At 33.4% G+C, this 17822-nt stretch overlaps 3 protein-coding genes across 3 annotated transcripts; 2 read left to right on the top strand and 1 right to left on the bottom strand.

Moving 5' to 3' along the window:
- The first annotated feature begins 956 nt into the window (after nt 1-956).
- Nucleotides 957-1466, top strand: LOC111713908 (heat shock protein 67B2). The gene has a single exon (XM_023488899.1). It carries the CDS (start codon nt 957-959, stop codon nt 1464-1466), a length of 510 nt encoding a protein of 169 aa, XP_023344667.1.
- Nucleotides 1467-1485: 19 nt separating this feature from the next.
- LOC111713907 (signal transducing adapter molecule 2) lies at nt 1486-13074 on the top strand. Its single transcript, XM_023488898.1, has 16 exons — nt 1486-1628; nt 2333-2431; nt 2572-2628; nt 3535-3594; nt 3670-3771; nt 5876-5983; nt 6082-6140; nt 6195-6235; nt 6333-6418; nt 6546-6579; nt 7288-7348; nt 8596-8686; nt 9243-9361; nt 10275-10326; nt 11290-11351; nt 12110-13074. The coding sequence occupies exons 1-16, from the start codon at nt 1536-1538 to the stop codon at nt 12546-12548; spliced, it is 1563 nt and encodes a 520-aa protein (XP_023344666.1). The 5' UTR covers nt 1486-1535; the 3' UTR covers nt 12549-13074.
- A 2568-nt stretch (nt 13075-15642) lies between these two features.
- On the bottom strand, nt 15643-16435 carry LOC111713906 (sporozoite surface protein 2-like). The gene is made up of 3 exons (XM_023488897.1): nt 16375-16435; nt 15999-16331; nt 15643-15941 (listed from the first exon to the last, which is right to left on the bottom strand). The coding sequence occupies exons 1-3, from the start codon at nt 16433-16435 to the stop codon at nt 15643-15645; spliced, it is 693 nt and encodes a 230-aa protein (XP_023344665.1).
- Between the last annotated feature and the right edge of the window lie 1387 nt (nt 16436-17822).

The following is a 17822-nucleotide window of genomic DNA, read 5'->3' as shown; positions in this document are numbered from 1 at the left end:
GTACCTCTAGAAGCAATATAGTACATTTAAACTATGTTTTTATACATATGTATAAAAATTTATAAGAAGGAGGGGAGGGGGGGGTTCTAGGACAGACCCTTTGCGTTAAAACGACGGATCAATTACGGAAAATTAGCCGTAAACTCGAATAAATCGAATTTTTCTTGTTTGTTTACATTTCCAGAAACTTGCGCTTTGCCGCGTAGCATAACCATGAGTCCGCTGCAGGTACGAGTTCTCTGCAGGCATGACACCGGGGCTGGGTTCTACGGCAACATGATTAATTCTACAGATGTACAAAATTGATAGGAGTTGTGGGGAAAATCGTTCTCTGGGAAATTACCAAAAAGTGTATAATAGGAAAATATCTTGCCTTTCAGAAACAACGAATTAATTTTGTACCTCTTAAAATTATTCATTTATGATGGGAAGAAAATTAGTTAAATTTTAAACATAACCCTAAATCCTATCAGTTTTTTTGAAAACTTCAATGCTTCTGAAATTCAAGAGTTATCCTTATTAAATTAAAGGGTCTGCCCCTCCGAGTAAACGGTTTTTGGATACCCGACCCTCAGGTAATTTCCCTGAAAATGATCTTTCTATTTCCTCCCACCCCTCCTAATATTATTGTATGCATCTATTATGTCCTACATTTGCATAGGCATGTTGCCGCAGCACCTGGCTCCCAGCAGCATGACCTGGTACGGTGCTCGGCCCTCTATCCTGTCTTATTCACAGCACTCGGCTCAAAAATGTGGCCACATGTCCAACTTTGACACTAAGACACATGTATAAAATTAATAAGTGGGAGGATGGAGTCCTAAAATCGTTATCTAGAAACTTATCAAACGGAAGATTTGAATGTTTGGGTTGCTCTTGCTTGATTTTTATCTCATCTACTGCGACAAATTTTTAAACCCTGAACGTTATACTAAAGTTATCTTTAAGAGTATAAAATGAATGAGTGCGGAAGCAAATTGATTCGATTGTTCATTGGTTACTCAAGATGCAACGTGGTGAGATCTACACTTGGATGTTCTTCAATAAAGAACTTCATGCCTCCGAACATATCTAAAGCCAATGGACATTCAATGATGCAATTCAGTAAAAAGACGAATCCACTTCCACCTGTTGTCGAGTATGAAGATGTGAAAAATCATTTAAAGAATGGGACTGCTCTTGTCGTGGATGTGCGTAATCCAAAAGAACTAGAAGTCGACGGTATACTGCAGGGATCTGTTCTTATACCGCTTAATGAAATCAAGACTGCTTTTGATCTCTCTCCTGTAGTCTTTATGAATAGATACAAGGTCAAAATGCCGGGAATACATGATCCCATTATTTTCTCATGCTTAATAGGGAAAAGAAGTGCAAGGGCTCAAGAAATAGTACAATTTCTTGGGTTTAAAAACACTGCTAATTATCTCGGTAGCTTTGCAGATTGGAAGAAACGAAATGAACAATGAAAAGAAAAGTCAATGGTTTAGTTTTGTTAATTTTTTTAATCTTTCAGAACATTCTTTATTGGACATAAAATGGGGATTTTCAACACAAGTACTCCATTTGATCAGATTGTGGAAAAGGTGACAGATGAGAAGAGTAAAGAAGATTGGGGGCTTATAATGGAGGTAATAAACAGTGAGTCAAAGCTCTCAATAAAACAATGTAAATGAATATTCATTGGTATATTCTTTGGGGAGAATAAAAACCAGCTGTACCCGTTGAACAACCGCTCGTTGAAAAACAGCTTAAATTCTAAGTAAATTAGAATAAGAAATGAAAAATGATTAATAAAATAATTTTTTTAACTTCACCCTTTTTGTGTTACGGGGGGAGGAAGGCCAACCACAACAATTTCTCGTCCGAGCCACATTCTCCTCATTTATTTTCAAATTTAAGCCTTTTTTTGTGTCTTTCAGTTTAAAAAATGACTAAAGTAAGAGTTAAAAGTCACAGTGTAAGCGGCCTTGGTTTTTTAATTTAGAATAAAACCGGTTATTGTTTTTTTCTAATGTCATCTTTCTTCCTAGTTTAAAGTTCCAGTCCTAAATTTTATATTTCGCAAAATTATTAAAGCAAATATTTATATTGCGCCCTTTGTGTCACTAACAAGCTAAAATAATGAAAAATACTTTTTTATAAAAAGAATAAGGGTGAACAATTATTTTCAACAAATATTTTGTTTGATTAATTGATTGATTGGTAAATTGATTGATTGATTTATCACACATTGTCCATTCTGCTAACCCAATCCTGACGCCTTTATGTAAGAACTAATTATAATTTTTAAATTTACGGCTTTTCCTGAATCCTTTTTTTGAATATTATATAGGTTTGTGATAGAGTTGGAGCAACGACTACTGGTCCTAAGGATTGCCTGCGTGCAATTTATAAACGATTACAGCATCAGGACCCTCATGTTGTACTACAGGAACAGTTTTCATCTTCAAATTCAGCCTCTAATCGTTGATGTTCTCAGTATTTGCTTTCACTTTTTTAATGACATGAATATTTTTAGAAAGGAAAAAAGTAATTAACAAATCGAATTTTTGTTTACTGTTCGCGGTCTAGGCATTAACACTGTTGGATGCCTGTGTCAATAACTGTGGGCAATCCTTCCTATTAGAGGTATTAAAGGGACTGCAAGCGTAATTTCAAGTACCCTTATCAAAAATCCGCAACGGTACCCTTTAAACCTTCGATAGATCAAGTATGAGGGAGAACCGGATATTTATCTGGATATAAATCGATTGATAAAGTTGTTAAAACAGCTAATTGTAACAATATATTTTTTTAGTTTTAATTCATTTTTAAATGTAAAGTGAAATTAACGTAATACAAAATGTCAGACACTATTTTTATTTTATTTTTTAATAAATAATTCGTAAGACCGTCTTTTTTGTGGAAGTTGTTTAAAAGTCGATTGTACTTTTGAGATCTAGAGCTCACAAGGACAAAAATTCTAAGAGAAAAAGCTTATTTATTTGAAAACAAAGCAGTGGAAGCCGCGTCGAATAAAATTTTTCCAATTATTCGTCGATGACTCATTTTTGATTATTATATATCTTACACCAATTAAAAAATGTTAATGATAACTATTGTTTTTGTTGTCTTTAAAATGCTTTTATGCCAAAATTTAGATTTTATCCGCGGAAACGCGGATAATTCGTAAATTAATCAACTTTTATTTATGTTAATTAAACTTTCTTCCTCATTCTTGATCTATCGAAGATTTCTTTGTGAATCTAAACTGGGCTTCTTCAAGTAATAAACTTAATGGTCACTTGAAATTACGTTTACAGTTCCTTTAAGAATGTTTATTCTTTTAGGTGGAAAACTTGTATTGAATATTTTATTTTAACCGCTAATTGTACGGTTTGTAAGGATTGTACGTATTTTAAAAATGATTTACGGGTTTTTGACAAAAGTGAACAGATTGGATTGTACAAGTTCATTAAAAATATACATATCAAGACACGTGTCGTATATGGTTCATACGACATTTTGAATATTTTCTGTAATTCACTTATTTAGGTTGCAAGTCGAGATTTTGAGACCGAATTTCGGAAAGTGCTCGTTAAAGTTCATCCAAAGGTACCCTGGTTTTCTAAATCAAAGACAGGTTTGGGATTAGTATATTTTACTTTTTAAACGAATTATTCACTTAAGGTTCAAGAAAAAATGAAATCTCTTCTGAAAAGCTGGGCCAATGGTGAATTTAGTAAAGATCCTAAATACAGTCTAATCCCTTCGCTCTACAATAATCTGAAGGTAAGGATCGAATTAAAAGAAAGGATTTGTTGAACTTCGCTAGGAATGAAAAATGTATATTTAGACCCAAAAACGGGCATTTGTTCCGTATAATCTCTAGCTATGTTTGTCATACAGCGCTTATTTGTTTAACATTCGCAGGTTGGGAGAGTCAGCAGAGAGGCTGTTAAATGTTTGATATTTATATAATTTCTTTTATTTCTACATCTTTTTAAGCAGAAGAATAAATGCATACAAGCAATTCATTATTGAGAAACGAAATAAGGGGGAAATTTTTGTGGGGTGCTTATGTTGTTCATTTGGTATTTGTTTTACTTTATTAGTTTCTTGTTTTGTTTTTATCGTTTTTTTAGGGNAATTAGCATCCCCTTTTAATCTCATTTATTTCAGCAATTTAGAAAAAAAAACTTCAGAAATTAATCATTATTAACGTGTGGGCGTAAATAATGATTTTTTAATACTAGGGATAAGTACATATGTAACCCCTTCTTCTTCATCTCCAGATCTAAATTTAGGGCATCCTTTACTAGTTACGACCACTATTTTATCAGTCTTAAACAAGCTAGTCATAATAAGAATTTGTTTCTTACTTTGGTAGATCGTTTTAATGTTATTTGTAGTGGTTATACTTTAGTTCTTTAGACCAACCTCATATAATATGAGACAAAATAGCCGGGAAATACCAAAGTAAAAGCAAATATAAAATCAGACCATCTACAAGCTATAAGACCTTTCTCCAAGCATGACTTAGTATCATTCATTTCAAGTTTGGGGAGAAGTTTGGGGAGTGGAAGGAGGACACCTTGACAATCTGATTTGATTTGATTTGTAAGGGTAATCGGCTTTTCAGGATTTTTTTTATGATTAGAAGCCCCCTCAATGTTATGTGCCCTAAAACCCGTAACTGCAATTGATATTTAGCATTTAAAAAATATAAAAAAGTAAAAAGATCCACCAGGAGCCTGTGACTACTGTCCATAGAGGGGGTGGAATGGTAAAAATTATCCTTAACAATTATGTATTATTAACATTGACTATAATGTTATTACAGCATGCAGTAAGTTCAAAACTAGAATTTAGAAACTAAAAAATCCAACGGAACTCCCCTCCCCCCCAAAAAAAATTAGAAAAGAAAGTGAAAACTCGGTTAAATAGTAAGAACATTAAGTTAAGTTTATTGAAGTTTATTCAATATAAGCAACATTCCAATATAAATTAACCAACAGCTTCCTCCTTCACATGTATAAAGTAATGCACTTAATTTGATAGATAGAGTCTGTGATTGGTGGTCTGCCAATACAGGGGCGTACGAGAGCATTTGTGTAGGGGCAAAATTTTGTGGCCCCCCCCCCCCCTTGGCAACATATATTTACATAAAAGTGAGTTTTGAAAGTATTTTTTTATACGATGTAATTATTCTTAAATGGAATACATGCGTAATTTCAAGTGACCCTCCATTTATAGAGTGGCATGTCCGATGCACCTTTGAAATCTTCATTTCTCCATTGTTTCTGAAGCAAGAAATGCGAGAGTCAATTTTGTAGAGAAACCACTATTAAAAATCATCAGTTTTCAAAATGGGAAACATGGATGTTTATTGCAATACTTGATCAGTTTTGAAGGGTATTGTTGTGAATCAGAATATATTTTATTTCTTTTCTTAATCTTTTAGTTTGGAATGAAATGTAGAATGTAGATTGCCTGTGGAAGGGAAATGCAAGCAGATGTAATCTGAAAAGAGCCCCACCAATGGGGCCCCACCCCCCTCGTACGCCCCTGTGCTAAAAATATCGGATGTCCGACGTGATGAACAAAGTAACCAAATAAAAGAACTCTTAATTTTTATTTTTCAGCCATGTAGTTTTTAAACATGGAAAATTGTAAATGATCCATTGAACTGTGACCACGGAAAATCGTTACGAATCGTAAACCCACATTACCTATGAGAATTAGTTTAAGTATTTCAAGATTGTTTATGTGGTCGTTGGGCGTCCCTGATTAAAAAACCTTGGTACTAAAAAAAGCTTATGGAATATTAAGGCATGGAGAAAATGTTGGAAATTGTTCATATATTTAGATCAAATTGTTGACTATTTTTTTCTAGAGAGAAGGTCATAGCTTTGGTGGAGAGGAAGGCAAGGAAGTAAGAAGAGAAGTGCCTAAAGATCCGAACGTTGTTCAGTCCCAACAAGAGGAAGACGACATTGCAAAGGAATGAAATCAGTCTCATAATTGTGTGTTAACTTAAGAAATATAAAAGTTCATATCATTTTTATATTGGGAGTAGTTGTGTAGACTGTTTATTGTTAGGCTATACAGCTTTCTTTACAAGAGAACTCAAAACAGAAGAGTACTTTGCCTGCTGCAAGGTATTTTTTTTTAATTATCAAGAAATTCCGTTATTTTATTATTATTTTTATTAGTTCTGCTGTACTCTACCCTACGAATAGTTTGTATTCATCAGGTCAGTTCTAAACAAATTACAAAATAGTTCAAACCATGAAATAAATGTTCATTATGTAGATCCATCAAACTATCCTTGATTATTCTTTAACTATTAGGAGGCTCTTCTATGGCATCTAACAGTGTGATTTCATCAAGCAGCTCGCGACCAGAGAAGAAAGCAAGATGTTTATATGATTTCGAGGAAAAAATTATTCAAAATTAGAATAATTATAAGGAATGAAAATAAAAACATTTCTGTATTAGCGACAATATTGGCCAGAAAATTCAAATTCTAAAAAAATAGTGAAGAATAATTTATGACAATACAGGCTGCTGAAGACAATGAATTGACATTTAAAGCAGGTGACCTTTATAAAATCAGTATTAGGATCCATTTTATTTTTATGCGGATCCCATGGATCCACATTGAAACTTAACGCGAAGAGATTATAAAGTTTTGTATTAATTTCTTATCAGTTAACAAATAAGGCAATAATTATTCTCTTAGCACGCTTTGGTTTATATTTCAGAATTTAAATTTGGGGAGCAAAAATGTTACGGGTCCTAAGCACTGCATAAAAATACTAAAATGTTTCGTTTGGGCAAACCTATTGTTTAATTTTGCCATTATTTTTGGTGGGTTGCAGGGGTATAATTTTTGAATTATTTTTAATATTCCTGGGCCAAAAATCCTTTTATCACAATTTATATATTTATGAGTTAAAATAATCTTCATGGAAAATATATTCTTATGAAAATAAGGTTACAAAGGAAAAATTAGACATGAAATTAAAAGAAAGGAGGACATGGTATTCATGGTCGCAATTTTTTTCCCCTTGGTAGACGGGTCAAAAATTTAAGAAATACTTTATTAATAGATCTTAGTTTCTGTTCCCTCTACCTAGTAGCGGTCTAAACTTCAAATTTTAGTATCATGGAAAATAAAAATAAATAACATTTTGATTGTGAAGTATCTAAGTACTAAGAAAAAATACTCCCAGTTTCGTCCCATTTTTAATTTTCTCTCGAAGGTAATAAAATTATTACANTACTATAACCAGACATTTGCAGGTGAAGTGCTGGTTATACTAGATGATGAGGATCCAAATTGGTGGAAGGGATCGAACCATAGGTAGAAAGTTAATTTTTGTCTCTGTTCTATTAGAAAAAAGGAAGCATTGAAAGTTTCAATAAAGAAAAGGTTTGATTGGCATCAATGATCTTCTAAGTTTTAACCGGAATGACTTTATTTTATTTTTTATTCTATGACTTGTTAAGACTTAACCCAAAATTAAGACATTTTTATCAGGGTCAATTATTCCCAAATAATATTTGTCCAAAACGATAACGTGGCTCTTTGGTCGTGTTGCTTAGATTTTAGATGATCAAAATTTCAAAACTAGCCTCCAAACAAAATTCGATTTTCATTAAATTTTGAAAACCCGCAAACTTTTTTGTTTTTGTTTTACAATGTATAGTGTATAAAAAGAAAACAATTTCACAATTGAAAAAGAAGATTAGCGCGCCTGTATTGTTATTATTGTACATAAATGATATGATTAATATGACAAATTTTCTGTCTAGCCTTTTCGCTGATGATACAGGACTGTTTTTATCTAATAGTAGTTTTTTTTCAGGGGTGTATAAAATTCGTTCCCCCACCCCCTGGGGGGAAAGAAATCAAAAAACCCAAGAGGAGGGAAGGGAAGGAAAAGCGGCACCATCTATTTTTCAGAAGAAAAAAATATGAAGATTGACGAAAAAATTGTATTTTAAGAATATGATATAATGAAAAGTAAAAGGAGTAAAACTCGGAGAGTTTATAAATTGTCCCAATCAATATCAAATTGACCAAAATGAAAGGGGGTATAGGCTTACGTCGAAAAATATTCGTTGGCTATTGCTACAATGTTATTTTTATCTGTTGTGTCTATAAGGAGAAAATTGCGTCCATACAAAATCAGAAAGTTGCAATATTCGACTCGGATCGTAAAAAAAACAATACGCATTCGTATAAAGTTGATATTTCATAATATTTTTTTTTTAAATTGATATTCCGCTTACAACTAGTTTTCGTGACTTGGCGCTGGATTTTCAAACATTCCTGAAAAATATGAAAATGCCGTCTGCACTCTGCATTATCAAAAATCCTCGAACCATGAATGAATGTTTTTAAAAGTAATTCTCGGATAATAAAAAATATTATGAATAATTAACTGTATACGAGTATTTTTATTACTCACAGTCAAGTCACAAATTCCATCGCTGTCCACACATAATATGAGTTATCGACTTGATTGCTTCTGTTTTCTCGCTTTACCCTTTTTTAGTCCGACTGGTTTATCGTACGGTTTGAACTTGAAAACATTTTTATTCCAGAGGAGAAGGATTATTTCCGGCAAACTTTGTGACCTTGAGTCTAGAACCTGAACCCAGTGAGCGAAGAAAGTCGGTTCAGTTTAATGAGGAGGTACTTATTAATCTGTCTTGATAATTTTTTGATAATGTATGGAAATGTGTATATTTGTACTTATGAAAGGGGTGTATTATATGTAATTACATTGGGCTACTTCCTCTTTCCCTCAAAAAGTAAAAAATTCTCTTTCTTTCAATTTTTGCGCTTCAAGGGGTAGGGAAATCAATTGAACAGGAATAAACTGTAATATTCCCTTCAAATATAAATTTTATATAATTTTTGAGAAATTAATTTTCTTTTTTCTGTTTCATATTGAAACTAGGAAAATAAGTAATATTTTACACCGATAACCCAGATCTCTTTTAAATTTCCTGGATTTTAAATGTTTTCCTACCAGTTTGAAATCTTTTAGAATATAATTTCCTGATTGGTTACTGATTGTTAAATATTTGATTTTCCGACGATTTTTTAGTTCTTGTCTTTGTTTTGTTTTGATTTTTAACATTATTAGTTGGTTGATAATTTATGATTGGTTGTTTTGGATGGAATAAATGATGGTTTAATATTAGACATTTTAACTATCTACCTTGCTGAGTGATAAATTTTCTAGGTTGAAGTTAAGACTGTTGAAAAACTGGATTTTACACCTCAGCTGACGGTCGACGAAGGTAAAAGAATATCCGTTAAGTATTTGGTTGTTAATACTTTCTTGTTGAAGAAAGTTTCCCAGTTTTAGTATTTCTCAATCGGGAAACAGATAACTTGTCAGATAAGCGTTGAATGAAATATCTAGGTTAATTGTTGTTAACACAGCATAAAAAAAAAATTTGCACGGTTCATGTCTAAGGATAAAATTCACAAACCATCACACTGTGTATATTGCAAATTCCTCGTAGGAAGATGTTGTGAGATAGAGGACGACATTTAATTCATTCAATGTTGGAGATGCTATATCAATTGGAGTACTGACAATCTGAACTAATTTCTTTTTTTACACCATTTCGGGAAATAAAAAAGCATTTAACATGCTTTGAATTTATGCAGGTTATTCAAATTCGGTTACAATTGATCCATAATTCAATCCTCATACACCGAAAAGTCTTACATTATCAAATTTAATCAAACAAATAGTTTTTAGATATCAGGTTAAAAATTAATTATTTGCCGTTTTGACACATATCTTCATGTTTATCTTGCTGAACAGGATATCGAAATATCCTTAGACACCCTTCAAATTTGCACTTAAACATTTTTTTCAAAATGATTATAAGCCCAGTTAAAACTTAACTATAGGCTAAAGCACAAATTCAGGAAGTGAACAGCTGACTTAAGTAAAATTGAGATTTTGTTCATTCGACCATTAGTCCAATTGATATATCACCAGATAATTGCATCTCATGTTTCAGTAAATCAAATGATACTTGAACAAAGTCGAGATTTAACACTGTTGTAATAAAGTACATTTGTACTTGTAAATATTGACATTTGCGTATAAATGTACATTTTGTAAACATATATGCTTTGAAAAATATTTTTCAGAGTTATATAACAAAAAAACTAAAATAATTTTAAGAAGTTAATCTTAAATGTCGTCTTTTATCTGTCAACATCATCCTTCAACAGTAGGAATTCATCTATATAGGACAGAAAGGAAATGTGCCATATTAATATACCAATCCAACATCATAATGAAGGTTTAGGTCGGTTTTAGTTTGATACCCTATTTTATTCGTTTTTTTTTTCATTTTCAAAAAATATTGCTTTACATATTTTGCATTGATGATTTTTAAATGTCCCACCCTTCCCCTCATTTTCCATTTTCCCCTATATCTTTGTAGGATTTACTGAGTTTTTTTTAACAAAGCAGAATTGTCAAATTATTTTTATTCTTTTTTTTCGCTTATTTTTATGCTTAAACTTGATGAACCATTCAGAGTCTAGGAAATTTTTATAATAAAAATGTAATGCTATATCTTGTAATTGAAATGTAAACCTGTTGAAAAAAAAATATTTTCATGTCTGAGATGCAGGGTTACCCGCAGGATGAAACTGTAATGACGACCCAGAACTCTAGAAATATGACGATTTGAAACTTGATTTTTGTTTTCTGCATTAAATTGAGTATTTTGATGGGTTACTTCATGATTGAGCACATAAATAAGTCAGATTTGGTCTTCAAGGAACCCTAAATGGAAGAAAACGGACTAGACAAATTACGTACAATTGTCTCTGAAGTCTCATACTTTGTGGGTAACCCTGTACCTGAACGAAAAATTTGCTCTTTTGAGCGCTTAAACTACTAATTCTCATAGCTAATTCATTAATTCATCCCGCTCACAAGTTTCACTCGGTGCTCCCCCCCCCCCATCACAGTTGTATTGGTAATTTGACCCCTTCCCCCCGTTTCAAAGAGCTGTATCCGTCACTGGGGGGGATCACGGGCCTGAGCACGATTGCTAGGACAAGCCAGAGTGTACGATTGCTTTGGATGAAACATATCAAGGACCGACAGACCGGACCTAGTTTATCTTTAAATTACTGGCTATTTCTTGCATTAACTTCCTAGATTTGATTTGCTCATTTATTCGTATTGTTTTCTGTTAAACTTTTCGTCAGGATTTGTTTACTAAATGAATTGAAAAACGGTTTTGTTTAAGGTTGCATCAATGTGTCCTTTAATCGACGCCGAGCTGGAAAGGATCGACAGGCAACATGCTAGGTAATTTTAATATAATTAGATTTGATTCATTCATATCAGTTTTCATTTCTACTAGAAATTAGTTGTTGTAGACTATGATGTTTTATGATTTTGTCTATGGTTCTACAAAGCATAACAAATTAAGCCAGCTATCTTAATCTAAAGTTCCTTTTTGTTGGATCTAAAACCAGATTGCAGAAAAGTTAAACAAAAGCCAATTAAGTGATTCCTTGATTCATTTGGTTAATTCGTTGTGTTATTTTTTTGTTCCTTGATTCATTGGTTGATTGAATGATTCATTGGTTGATTCAATGATTTAATAGTTGATGCTTTGATTCATCGGTCGTTATATTGTTTTAACATTTAAGCATTGGTTAAATTCAGTGCTTTGGATCCGGTTCAAAAATCATATACGCTCAAAACCCAAATCTGAACTGTTGAAAAAACGAGAGATTATAAAAAATTCCTGACCTCTGAATGGTTCATCAAGTTTTAGCATAAAAATAAGCGAAAAAAAGAAGTAAAATAATTTGACAGTTCTGCTCTTTTGGAGAAAAAAATCAGTAAAACTTTAAAAAATGTTCATGACCTGGATCCGGATCCATTTTTTTTAGTTTGGATCCAGAGAAGTTTTAGCATGAAAAAATTAAATTCATTTTTTCCCCAGTGCGGATCCAGGGTCCGGATCTGGATTCGCATGATAATTAAATGGATTCTAAGCACTGGTTGATTCTGTTGATTCTTTGGTTGATTCATTGATTCAACAATTTATCATGTAGGTTAACTCGTTTAAGTCACGAGCTTGTGGACGCACTCTCCCTTTACCATACTCTCATGCGGGAGATGCCGAGCATGCAATATCCTCCCTACTCCATGGTTAGCTTCATGCCCGGAATGCCGCCCGCCTCAATTCCTATATCGAGCAACCCAGTCGGCATGCCAGCTTACACCATGCAGTCGGGGAACAATATGTCTGGTACGTCAGGCTTGGGTGGTTCAACAGGTCCTACAGGTCAAGTCTACTACATGGATTCTAGCATGTCAGCCCAAAGATATCATGGTTCTGCTCCACCCCCAACTCCTCCTATGGGTTACCCAGGCTCGGCCCCACCTCCTACTCCACCCTTGCAAGATCCAAACATGATGGCGCAAAATCCTGACCACGCCCCTCAGATGTTGTACTCTTCACCCCAGATGATATACTCCACCCCTCAGTAAACTTGAATTACTAAAATTACATTGAGAACAGTATAGGGACATTGTTTTTAAAAAATAAAATTTTAATTTAGTCATTCCTACATGATTGTTTAACAAAGATAATGACAGACTACCGTTATCTGTTTCATAATATTGAATCGATCCAGGAAGCAACATGCATTTATTTCAAATACACAACAAAACAAAAGAATTACATTACTTTCACCCTTCTTTTAACCCTTATCAACCCCTCCCTTATCCTCATATCTTAATCATTTAGTACACGTGCATATACTATGTTTAAATTATTGGTTCGCATTAGATACACTATCGACTTGGATGTCACGTTTAACTTCGATTAAATCAATTTATAGCTGTAAAAGTACACGAGGATGTTTCAAATTATGTGCGGGAAATTTAAGTGAGTCGTATTCCAATAAAATTAGAACTATAAAATAAAATTATTTTATGTGATTTAACATTGACCTAAAATTGTGATTTGGATAAGAAAGGTATACATAAAAAAATAAATGATTTTTCTTTTTTTCGTTAAGAATATGAAATAAAGTGAATAACATTATTTCAGAAAGAATGATAAAGATTTTTTGCTAATGACTTAAATAATATATGTAAGTATTAGCATGAAATAAATAATTTGAGTTGATTTTGAATTGACTGCAGACTAGACCTGTCCCCGACCCACCCACCCCCAGCAATGTTAAGTCAATTAACTACATACAATCGCCAAGGATTGAGGTTTATGTATATGGAGGGGTCTTTAAAATCTTGCCGAACCTCACAGATCTTATTTGGAACCCCATAAAATTTAGTCTTCAACTTTCTTTACTTATCAGTTCAATTTTCAATAATGAAGTCTTTCAAAATGTTGTTCCAATAGCAACAGTTTTAGAATTTTTAAAATTGAGAAAATTGTTTTTAAAATTTCATGAGGCTTTATAACATTTTTTACGGATCTGGTGGGTTTCGAACCTTTATATATTAGGGTTTCCAAGCGAAATATCGCATTTTTTGCGAAGACTGCGGAATTTCGTGAGGAAAAATATGCCACAACTTTGCGAAAAAATTGCGAAATTTCCCATGAAAACGAAAATTTTCGGCGAAATTCTTTTTTCGCCGAACGATTTTTCCATTTAGGCGGAAACCCTAGTATACTATCTGCTTATTCTTATCTGTGTTGCCAGATTATACACTTTAAGCTAGTCGTCCTCAGTTAGAAACTGCCTGTCACGGGTGTAGGAACAGACAAAAGTATTCATACAATTTAAAGACTTTATATATCTCTCAAGTTTGCTTCATATCTCCTAGATGAAGGCGGGACCACCGCTGGTTGGTCATCTTGGTACGGAGCAGTACTAGCTAACAGTCTCCAAACGCAGAATTACCCCGCAAAGCTTGAAAAAGGGCATGTTAGACTTTTTTCAATTCATAAATTCATTATTAATTAACTATTCATCAAAAAAATGTTTCGACAAAATTTGTACTTTCTTTAAAAATTTATTTTTCTGTAAAAGATCCAAAATTAAAAAAAAATTGCTTTAAAAAATTCTTAAAAATTTCTTAAAATCCTAAGTTGCTGCGAGACTTCAGGGTTTATAGTTTAAAGGGTTTTTTAAGTGTATCTGTAAATGACTAGTTGTTGGCGGATAACAACAAGATTCTTAAGATGAAATGACACACAACAGAATTACCCCACTGGTTCAAAATCGATAACGAAGATTTCTCTTTATTTCCTGAAAAAATTACATAAATAATAACATATAAAACTTTTTTAATTAATGTTTATAATGAAAAAATTCTTGTGATCTATTTGCTGATAACAAAGGGGTTAAATAGTTGGACAGTACTAAGACGTTTTTAAACTTCTGAAATAAAATGACAATTAATTATTAACGAAAGTCACTAAATCTTTATATGAAAATATTATTTGTTTAGCTTTTGAAAATGGATTCACAATACTCTAGGTTGTTTATACTCTGACAGAGAGAACAAAGAAAAGGAGGTTAAAATTGTTTGGTTTGGTGTGTCTCCCAGAGGGGATCTAAGTTAAAGACGACTTTACACGGAGCATAGTTAATGGTTGACACTGGCCCCAGACAGGGTTCGAGGGTGTTAGGTTAACATACGAGAATTAAAAGGATAACCATTGACAATGTAGTTTGACTGATTGATAGTCACTAGATTGATTGATTGAAATAAACAGATGAATACTACAAGGTACTTGTTTCTATTGTAGGTACATTAATTAATACTGTATTTAACAGGCGAATAATTGATAAGATTAAAACAATGAAATAAAATGTTGCACACTCTCCTGTGAATTGTTTGCCAAAATAATTTAAAGGAAGAGTAAAAAATCAATATGTAAACTGAGATCTTGATCATAAATTAAATTAAAGAGTTAAAATGAAGGGATTAATTCAAATTGAAGAGATGCTTATTTAATTTAGTATAGAAATGCGAGTGATTGCGCCAACTTCAAGAATTGTTAATTTTAATGTTCTTTATTTGTATTGTTTAGGAAAAATTTAAGTAATCTTAATTGAAACGTTTTTCTGTTTGTTTTCTACAAAAAAAAAGAAATTAAAATGTTTAAATAATTGATTCCTGTGTTGGTTTGCAAATAAATTTGCTTAATTCACAAATAAAAGTAACAGTTTGTTGTGGTCTCCTTGTTGCCTGATGAGAGTGGTCGAACTGAGATTCCGGCGGGTCACGATCATAAATTGAATCAGACGAATTTAAATTAAATCAAAGGAATTTAAAGAAACCGAAAAGAAATAAATTGTTTAAATTGAATCGAATAATCTAATCTTGATATTGAAATGTGTGAATTTGCGTAAAATTCAAGAAACATTGGTTTATTTTGGGGAAAATTTGCATGAAAGTCAGGAATTGTCAATTTTTTGGGGAAGATTCAGCAAGCTGAATTTGTGTGTTTATAAGATTAAAATGTTTTTTTTTTAAATGGAGTCCTGTGTTTGATCTTGGGTGGAGTTCTAGTTTGAGTTTAGAATGGAATTCTGTTGGTCAGTTTCGGTGTGATCTGCATGGAACTCAATCCGGATCTATTATAGCAGTGAGGTTGATCCCGGAGCTAGATTCCTTGCTTCCCTGGAGTTTTCCGTTCTTCCGCGAATAGTTGCTTGAGGCGGCGGTAGGATTGGATCCGAGTTAGTTGGGGATCAGGCTCGATGGGTCGGGCCGGCTTGGCGAGAGGGTCAGGCTCAATCGGATGAGCTGGATTGGTCGTAGGGTTAGGATTGGTTGGAGGATCAGGTTCAGGTTCGAGTGGGTTGGTTGGAGCCCCTGGATTGGACAGAGAGTCTGGTTCAATAGGAGTAGGGTTGGTTGGGGACTTCAGGTCGGTTGGAGGGTTAGGATTGGTCGGAGACCCTGGATTTTGGTCAGAGGGTCAGGATCAATAGTAGGGTTGGGATCGGTTGGAGAAACAAGTTAGCCTGGTTTGGTTGTAAGACCCTGAATTGGACATAGAGTCTGGTTCAATAAGAGGGTTAGGGTAGGTTGGTGGATCCGGTTCGATTGGGTTGGTCGAAGCTCCTGGATTGGACGGAGGGTCTGGTTCAATAAGAGGGTTAGGATAGGTTGGGGAAACCAGTGAATTTGAGGAACCTGGTTTGGTAGGAGAGCCTGGTTCATTTGGAGGATTTGGTACAATCGGAGGGTCAGGTTTGACTGGGCTGGTTGGAGACCCTGGGTTGGACAGAGGGTCTAGATTGGTTGGAGACTTAGGTGCATATGAGAAATCTGGTTTGGTAGATGACCCTGGATTGGTAAGAGGGTCAGATTTGGTGGAGGATGTGGTGACTGGTGACGTGGGTGTCAAGAAGGTTCAAGGCAGTCTTGCAGACGGCGGAGCAGTCATACATAAGGAAATCAAGGTTTGACTAGAGTGTTTTCTGGAGTAATATGTTGGTACATTCTATGACTTCAAAATTCTTCTGCTGGATTGCAGTACGAAACCTGTGGGTGAACAGTAGGATGAGATGATCAGGAGGGATTTGAGAGGGGTTGACGGAGGGTGGGGGGTAAGATAACCTCGTTTTTTGGACTCTAAAAGTGTTCAATTCTGTTAATTTCTCTATCGCTTGTGCAGAGAACCCATGCAAATAAAAATAAAAGTTTTAAAAACAAAAATGGATATCTAACTCATACTTGATTAGCAACACCTTAAGGGTACTGTTGTGAATCGAGCATTGCCATCTTTGCTTCGAGTTGAAATTAGGCGTACAGTCAGTTTAATAGGATTATTACCAAGTTTGTCGGTCTCTAATTTCTATTTTATTAGAAATTGAGTCTTTGCAACAAACTCAAATGGTCTAACCTATTATATTTTTTTAATCTGATGATGTAATGTTAGATATTTCAAAGTTGGATTATTTTACCTAACATTGGTTTAATTGGTTTAATTGGTGAATTTATGTTATTGTATCACTGGTGTGATAATTAAAACATCTCAATCTTTTGTCTATGTTGGCCATTCAGTAGTTTAGCCATTCATCTAGTTTATTCTTGAAACTATTCAGGTTCTTTGCATTTTTCACATCTTGTGGGATTATTTGACTTAACAGAATCAATAGTTTTAAACATCTAAGGTCTACAACATGGGGTTGCGAAGAAATAAGGATTAGAAAATCAGATTTTGTAGCTAAGACTCCAGTCATGAAAAGTACCATAATCACAGTTTTTCTATGTAAATTACCTGTTCAAACTTGTTTCTAGCCTTTGATACTTTTTTTACTTTGTTTTCCTTTATATTCCAATAGTAGAAATCATTCAGTGCTAGCTACAATTGATACAATTTTTGTAAATGAAAAGATTGTTTTGTCCATTTTCACAATGAAACACAAGTCAAATGCATTTAAGAGGAGTATTATGACAAAAACCAGTCGTGACCCCATAAAGTACTTAGTACTAATAAAAACCACATTAAAGCAGTAGTTAATTGCATTAGATGTTATTATAAAGCAAATAGTTTAATCAGTAATTTATAAAGTCAATTATTATGATTAAACTGACTATTCCTGCGTTTCATGATCATTTGACTATTTAAGGTCTGGAGACTTAAAGTCATCTTCCTATTCCGGAGTTCTCTGGTTATCACTGTAATATAAAATTACAAAATTATAAAACTTGAAAAACTAGGAAGGTATAATTATTAAAAAGTAGTTGCATTCACAGGTTGGAAATTTTCCCTCAAAAAGAATAAGTTAGAATTTGCTCTAGGAGCTCTAGGCAATCGATTTTTCTATTCCA

The sequence above is a fragment of the Eurytemora carolleeae genome, unplaced genomic scaffold, assembly GCF_000591075.1.
Source record: "Eurytemora carolleeae unplaced genomic scaffold, Eaff_2.0 scaffold3, whole genome shotgun sequence".
NCBI classification, from domain to species: Eukaryota; Metazoa; Arthropoda; class Copepoda; order Calanoida; family Temoridae; genus Eurytemora; species Eurytemora carolleeae.
This window is presented reverse-complemented; position numbering and strand designations above follow the sequence as displayed.

Bases quoted from the DNA above. Each gene is read 5' to 3' on its own strand.
- LOC111713908 (XM_023488899.1), top strand. From the start codon at position 957: ATGAATGAGTGCGGAAGCAAATTGATTCGATTGTTCATTGGTTACTCA.
- LOC111713907 (XM_023488898.1), top strand. From the start codon at position 1,536: ATGGGGATTTTCAACACAAGTACTCCATTTGATCAGATTGTGGAAAAG. The intron at 6,141-6,194 runs GTATTTTTTTTT...TATTTTTATTAG, and splicing joins AGTACTTTGCCTGCTGCAAG to TTCTGCTGTACTCTACCCTA. The intron at 8,687-9,242 runs GTACTTATTAAT...TAAATTTTCTAG, and splicing joins CGGTTCAGTTTAATGAGGAG to GTTGAAGTTAAGACTGTTGA.
- LOC111713906 (XM_023488897.1), bottom strand. From the start codon at position 16,435: ATGTATGACTGCTCCGCCGTCTGCAAGACTGCCTTGAACCTTCTTGAC. The intron at 16,332-16,374 runs GTCACCACATCC...TTACCAATCCAG, and splicing joins TCTTGACACCCACGTCACCA to GGTCATCTACCAAACCAGAT. The intron at 15,942-15,998 runs GTTTCTCCAACC...ACCAAAATCCAG, and splicing joins CAACCAAACCAGGCTAACTT to GGTCTCCGACCAATCCTAAC.